Below are 7,940 nucleotides of genomic sequence, written 5' to 3'. Positions count from 1 at the left end.
TCTCCCTACAACCTGCATCCTTAAAATCCCAAAACCCAGAAACCCTTCCCACCCGTTCCGCGCCCCCCCCCCCCCAAAAAAACCCTCCTCCACCACCCACCCTCTTCGATGCCAAGGAGACTGACGATGGCTTCACCCGCAACACTTCGAGCTAGTCCCTGTTCATGTACAAAAAAAAAAAAAAAAAAAAAAAAAAAAAACCAATTCGTCTTCCTTACCCCAACCCACCCCCAAATCAGAAAAACTCATTCTCTCTCTCAAATCCTTAGCCCCAAATCAAAGACACTCCATCTCTCTCTCTAATCCCTGCACCATTTGGATAGGAAGGGTGAGGTCAAAGTCGAACAGAGCCGCCTTCTCGAGATTTGGGAGGTTTGATGAGATTTTGAGTTTTGAGATTTGTAATGGGTTTTGGGATTTTGGGGAGGTGAGCAAGAGAGAAGGAGAGAGGAGAGAGAGAAGGTGGGTGGTGGAGGAAGGTTGGGGGGGGGACGGGTGGGAAGGGTTTCTGGTGGGGAGAAAGGGATCTGGGTTTTTGGGGAGGGGGACTCGGGTTGATGGGTGTTTTTATGGTTTTTTGTTTTTATTTTTTATTTTTTATTTTTTAATATTTAGTTAATATTTAATTATTTTTAAAAATATTTTATTAATTTTTTAATAGAAAGTGGGCCCCGAATCAAGCCACATTAGCATTTAATTGAGAAATTTACAGTCAAGCTAACGGAAGGTATAACATTGGATCAAATTCTAAAGATGAGGTATAACATTGTCAATTTTAAAAGATGAGATATGATAGTGTCGTGAGACCCATAGTTAAGGTAGTTTTTTGTCATTTACCCTATGTGTTAATTATTTATTAGCACATGAAGTCCATGAAAGAAGGTTCACGAATGTAGTTTCATTTTCTGTACTAATGATAGTTATTAGAGCATTTTCAATAGAGATACTAAAAGTTTATATGTAAAAGTAACATAAAAATTTTCATGGGAGATGCAAATGTTCTACTCCAGTTTGTGAAATGTAAATTTGAGATTTCATCTTCTCATTTTAAATAGTGGAAACTTCTGAAGATATAAAAAATGTGAATTTATTTTCAATCTAAGAGCTCGTTTTGATGTGTTTTTGAAATGATTGAAAGCATTTTTGACGAAAATGTTTTTTTTTCTTAGTAAAAATGCAAGTAAATTCTAGAAAAGCACTTAAAATGCTTTTGGAATAAAAAAACATTTTCTTTAAAAGTGCTTTCAGTAATTATAAAAGCACATTCAAACGAGTCCTAAGATGACCATCTTTTTTTGTAGAAAAAAAACGATAGTCATTAAGAATTGATATAAAATACATACAAGATGGTAGGATAGGGTGCATATTTAATGAGCCTTGATAAAAACTTTGCCGAAGATTTCAACACGTCGAAGAAAAAAAAAGGTTCCACACCAATAAAATAACATGGTTAACTATCCTCTATCAGGATGTCCAAGACACATCCGGAGGTTTGAATACGCCAATTAGAAGCTTTTTGGCCAATAAAAAATATAAAATACTCAATCTAAAGTATCTTGCATCTTAAAATGAACTAAAACTTGTTTGGTAAATGCTGAAAACTAAAAATTTAATTTATTAATTGAAAACCAAAATTTTGATTTAATTGAAAATCGAAAACTGAAGTTGGCTGAAAAATAAGTTTTCAATTTCTAAAAAGGTGAAAACAAAAACTAAAAACAACACAATTGTGAAACGATCCCTTCAAAAGAAACAATAAAAATTAGTATGGAAGCTTTGTCCTAGACGACATTGAAATCATGGTTCCGCCACTAGCGTTCTTCAATTTAGTTTCCTTTGGAAGCAAAAGAAGGGAACAAAGTATCAACAAGCCCAGGGAAAGATCTGTACAACTAAGAACTCCAAAACAAACTATGAGTTCAAATATATGAAAGTACAAGCATTACAAATGGTATGAACATGTTGACATGAAACTATAAGCAAACTGTTCGATCAACTTTTACGGTCACTGAATTACATTACTCAGCAAACTGTTTGATGAAGGCGAGCTCTGATCGCTTAACCACGTATCTTGAACAGAGACCGATGAATTATCCTTGAACTTTTTGCTCGAATTGAAGCTACTGGCATCTCCACTCTGCAGTGCATTGACGCTTCTCAGTGATCGGGATTTGGTAATATTTAGAGGCTTTTCGCTCACGCTAGATGAAGAACAGCAAGAGGATCCGTCTGATGAAGCTGTGTATGTGTTTTCTTCTGAAGATGGCCATTTACTTAGCTTGATGAGCTCCAACTCGGCTGTCACTTCTATCATAGTTGGTCTCATGTCTCGTTGAAATGCAAGGCATCTGAATGCCAATTCGGCGACCTTATGAACTGACGAAAGAGTCCAGGCGTCATCCAAAAGGGGCTCGAGAAAAGGGTCTATGATCTCATTTAGACACCCCCTTCCTATTCTGTCAGTGGCTAGAGCTGCCAAGTTCACTTCATTCTGGGGGCGGGTAAAATCTACCGCTTTTAACGCTGTTATTATCTCGACAAGCACCACACCGAAACTATAGACATCGCTTTTATCGGAGAGATGGAAGTTCTGATGGTACTGAGGATCAAGATAACCCGGAGTCCCCTGTGGAGCAGTTGAAATGTGGGAGGTTTCCGCTATCCCAAGCCTCGAAAGGCCAAAATCCGCGACTTTGGATTTGAACTTGCAATCCAGAAGAATGTTGCTCGACTTGATGTCTCTGTGGTATATGGGAGGCTTAACAGCCGAGTGGAGATGGGATATTGCTTTCGCAGTTTCAGCGGCAATGGTCAGGCGTGTGAGCCAAGAAAGTCCTTCCCCTCTCTCTCCTTGCAAATGCTGACACAATGTCCCATTCCCCATGAACTCGTACACAAGAATCTGCTCACCGCGTTCAATGGAGCAACCTAATAACCGGACTAAATTCGGGTGCCTTACCGAAGAAATGAGCTTGATCTCGTTCATGACTTGGTCAATGCTTTCATGTCCTCTGTGTTTAATTCTCTTTATGGCAACCCATTCGTCGTGGAGTTTTCCTGCGTAGACTGTTCCATAAGCTCCGGTTCCCAGCCTTTGCTTGTCTGAGAAGCTATTCGTGGCTTTTTCGATTTGTTTGTAGGAGTAGAAGGGAATGTCGCAGTTGCCAGTAGCTTCGGATAGAAGGCGTTTGGTGGAGTGTCTCGCTTTCAGCTTGGATTGCCGCCGGATGAAGCAGCATATCAGAGCCAGACTGATCATTAAAGAAGCTCCAACAAACACAGCTGAGAAAAGAAAAATTCCCGGATTAAAACGAATATATATTCCCCTCATGGTAGAATATCGTTGTATAAAACAAAGGACCGCTGTATTGTTCGACATTAATTAGTTAAAAGAAGAGTTAATCAGCTACCTCCAATCAAAACGATGAACCTGGCCTTTCCTCCACATTCTCCAGACAAGTATTTTGCAGGGTTGCAAGTCGATGAGACTGTCAATTTACAGAGCACAAATCACAGAGTTAAACCTTGCATTTGTAAAGATTGCTGTTTCACATTCTCATATACAAGAATTAATCTGGTGTTGGAATAATTAATCCACGAGACAAATTTAGGGATCGTTCGATAACCATTTTGTTTTCATTTTTTTAGTTTTCACTTTTTTGAAAACTAAAAACAAAATAGTTATCAAATGACTCTCAAAACCTAAGGCCAAAATTTGAAACTCAAGAAAGTAGTCTTCAATTTTTGGATGTTTATCTTTTTGAAAACTGAAAGTAATTACCAAATGAAATTTCAATTTAAAATAAAAAATAAAAACTGAAAACAAAATGATTATCAAACTATCTTTACGAGATAAACAATGAGAATAACAGTTTTTCCAATTTACGTAGGAGATTATCGATTTAGGATATAAAAGGAATATGAATCTGTTGAATGTTGATCAACTTAGAATTGCCTTATGTATTTGAGAAATTTTTGTGCGTGCCGGTCAACGTCCGTAGAATTACTAATTTCTGTTTTATTATACAAGCAGATGACATCGTTAATACGTCACATATACATATATTAGTAGGTTGAAAACACTAGATAATATTTAATACAATGACACAACCTAAATTATCAGATGGTTAATGTAACTCTGAGTTTTCTTCAAGTTTGCAAAATGCAGCTTAGTATGTCGCTGTGACATCTCATAAAATGTAGGCAAATTTCTCTCAAGTTAATATTATTAAATTATTAATTTTTTAAACACATAGGTTAGAGAATCAAACTTATCTACGCAATGACTAAAAGATGACTAAAGTCCCATCTAACTCAGTGTATTAGGTGAAACAAACCCATCCTTGAGGAGACCTATGGGGTCATCTTATCTCTTTATTTTTATTTTTCTTTATTTTTGAGTCTAATAATATCTCTTCTCTTTTTCTTAAACAAGCTGAAAAAAATAAAAAAATAAAAAAATAAATAAAGTCAAGTTTGATAACGTGAGTTTGTAACTATGCAGAGCATTAAAGTGATTTAGAATGGTTACATGATTCATTATCCTCATATAAGATCGAACCAAGCACACTCTAAACTCTCATGTTATTGGACCCACCACCAATAAATGGGTAGCAATTCACACCTTGACAAAGAAAAAATGAAAAAAAAACAACAATGATGGACCAGTCCCACAAATTGAGTCGGCATAATGTTATGGATTACAAGCGCATTTTAGGGCCCACTTAGTTAAATATTTAAGTTCCCTCAAAATAGTAAGGTAGTCACACAACAACATTTTATAATGATATTTTTCTTTACTTGTAAATAAGGGGTTTTAAATTTGATTCTCATTAATTCGATTTACTGTGTAGCTGACCAAAATCTCCACCTTTGAGTGTATTTTTTTTTTCATGATATATTTAAAAAAAAATGTTATGCAAAAATAATGCATATTCTAATATGGCTGCTATATAAGCAAATATAATATTGTTACAAATTCAAAATAATGAATACAAAAATGTAATAAAATAATTCCTATGCTTGTTTCTTAGTGTGCTGTTCTTATGCTACTATCTCACCTAACGATATCTATAGAAAGCAAATTTGTATCTAAGCTCATGGACTTTTTGTATTATGGTGGTCTGTGATCCCAAAAATATGAGTCAAAGAATATTAGGTAGGACCCTAAGCATGCATTGGATTGTTTTAATTGGTTGGCCCTTATCTTTTGTGTTTTATCGATTAAGGCAGTTTTAACATGTGAACTGAAAATCTTCAAATGTTACGGTTAGAAAATGCGATTATGAAAAAAAAGTTCGGGTCAAAAGTTGTAGATGACAACTTAAGAAAACTTGAAAAAAACTCTAAGAAAAGACATAGAGTACTTGGAATTAACAGAAGACTTGACACAAAACCGAACACAGTGACGTTCTAGGATTCATACAGCCGACGCTACCTAGTAGAATAAAGCTTGTTGTTTGTTGTTAGTGCATAGCTAAGTTATTTTCTTATATTTTACTTTTTGATACATCCATGATCCACCATGGATGAGTTGAAAAAGAATGATCAAATGAGCAAGAAGGATAAGTAATTAAGCAGAAGTAATCAATCAGTAATTAAGCAGATGTAATCAGTAATTACCTTTCCTGCAGCCTAACCCAGCAACGTATCCATCTCCACCAAACCCCTCCTTGCAGTTGCATCTATACCCTTCTGTCCCATTTGGCGATACGACCGTCGTACAATTGGCGTTCTTATCACACCCGCAAGTTCCCTCAAGCCACCACCCTAACTCCACCACTTCCACCTCCAGCAACAGCGGCGCTGAGCTATTCAAAAGTTGCGGCGACGGCGCCGAAATCGACGACAGCAAGAACTTGCAGTCCTTCCGCTTGACGCTCCCAAAGTCCAGAAATCGGACATCCTTTCTGGTCTCGGCGTAGCAGCTGAGGCTGCCGTTGGCGTTGCAGTTGGGTGGAGCGTCGAACCGCGCCTGCACCAGAATGTTGGGAATCTCGCAGCTGCTGGACGGCCTACCGTCCGTACAGTTCCGTAAAAGAATCGCGTTTCGTGACGTCGGGGCGTAGTTCCGGCTGTACAGGTGGCGAAGGGTGTGGAGGGGGCGGTTGCAATGGCTCTGGAGGTTGATTCTTATGCTGTCCTGGGTTATGGACTGGATTGGAAATTCCCCGATTGCGAATCCGCTGTTTGGAGTGCAGTTAAGCTGGATTTCGCAGCCTGATGAGAACCCGAAAGGGTACTGAATCGGGCTGCGACCGAAACTCGGGCACGATTGGTTGCAGTGATTTGAATCATTTGATGCATGGATGGTGAGTAGTGGAAAAACAAGTACGGATAAAATTAGGGTGAAATAACTCATACCGAGTACGTAACAAAATCACAAGGTTTCTAAATTTGGTGTTTGGAAAATTAAACGCGTGAGCTTTTGGTTCTTCAACAAATGAATTACTGGCTTTCAGAATACGATCTAATGTGCTGGCTTTTAGAATATGATCTAATCCGTGAACGAAACGACAGTTCTTAGGAGAAAACGAGCGTGCGACAAGGAGCGGACTTCATAGCTTACACACTAGGGTATATGACACGGGTCTTGCCTTGGTGTTTTTCATGAGAAATAGAAATATGCTTTACTAAATGACAAGACTATTCGTTTTGAATCTTGGAATGAAAATTTCGTTTGAGACACGAGACAAAGGAGGATTAGTGATGATAATTAATCTTTGTTTATACTAACGGACCAAAATGAAAGGTTACAAATCACGCCTGTCAAGTGGATTTATGATTGCTCACTTTTAAAAAGAAAGAAAAAGGAAAACGGGAACATAATAAAAAATAATGAAGATAATATTACAAAACACGAGTGAGTTTCTGAGTACTGTAATTTATAAAAGAAAAAATTGATCCAAATTTAAATCTAAGGAGACAAGCATGCTTCTTTGACCAGCCGGTCTAACTTATATGTACTAGAATGTCGAGCGTTAAAACGTATAGTTACAATTAAGCAATCTATTCAAGTGATTAGATATATAGAAGATTTAATCAAGGAAAATATGCGCCAATGACGATATTTCATAAACCCAACGAAGGAAAGCTAATATTTCAAATTTTTTTTTTATATAACGATATATTTACATTAAGAGGTGAAAAAATTAATTGATATCAAACTTACTGTTTATGAGATTAAAACCTAAAATTTCTCAATTACAAATGCAAAATAAAATCATTATATATTACACTAAGTGACACTGATATTTCAACTTTATACATACTAATTGCAATCTTGTTTATGAACCCAGATCCTCTCCAGATCCCTAAAAATTGAGCCTAAGGATCAAGTGATTTGGACCGTTGAAATTTAATCCAACGGCCACAAACATGAGGTCTCTTTAAAGTTATAATAATTGTAATCGTTGAATCAAATTTCAACGGTTTAGATCACTTGATCCTTAGCTCAGATTTTTTGGGTTAGGAGAGGATTTGGGTTCCTTGTTTATTATCAAAGCAGATATTTGATAATCCCAACAAAGGAAAAGCCAATGCCCCCGAAAATAGGGGGAAATGACACTACATGCAGAGAGGATCCCACACTTAGAATACGAGGGCAACATCTTGGTGTTGACCCTAACTATTTATATCCTTTTTTAAAATCTCCTATATCTTGAAAATTTTGTAAGTAGAATATGAATAATGTTGAAAAGACCGGTGGGTAATGAATACCCACAGTACATTGGCAGAAGTTTTTCCAGCATTGGTAGAAGTTTTCAATTCCTATTCAAAGTAAAATTGAATTTGTAAATGCATGGAGATTGTATTGTCAAAGGAAGTGCTGTAAACTTCAATAAACAGTTAATGCATCAGTTTGGAGTTGCTCTATAAACAGAGCACTCCGTATGTTTTCAAGTGATAGAAAAATATATAAGAAGAGAACAAGAGAAAAT

General features: G+C 36.8%; 1 protein-coding gene across 1 annotated transcript; it reads right to left on the bottom strand.

Moving 5' to 3' along the window:
* Positions 1-1,900: 1,900 nt before the first annotated feature.
* On the bottom strand, positions 1,901-6,765 carry LOC137717980 (wall-associated receptor kinase-like 14). The gene is made up of 3 exons (XM_068457509.2): positions 5,623-6,765; positions 3,411-3,488; positions 1,901-3,282 (listed from the first exon to the last, which is right to left on the bottom strand). Exons 1-3 carry the CDS (start codon positions 6,359-6,361, stop codon positions 2,006-2,008), a joined length of 2,094 nt encoding a protein of 697 aa, XP_068313610.2. The 5' UTR covers positions 6,362-6,765; the 3' UTR covers positions 1,901-2,005.
* Positions 6,766-7,940: the final 1,175 nt, after the last annotated feature.

The sequence above is a fragment of the Pyrus communis genome, chromosome 8 (assembly GCF_041283825.1).
Source record: "Pyrus communis isolate YQ-2024b chromosome 8, ASM4128382v1, whole genome shotgun sequence".
NCBI lineage: Eukaryota > Viridiplantae > Streptophyta > Magnoliopsida > Rosales > Rosaceae > Pyrus > Pyrus communis.
The sequence above is the reverse complement of the archived record's forward strand: the minus strand, read 5'-3'. Positions and strand labels throughout refer to the sequence as shown.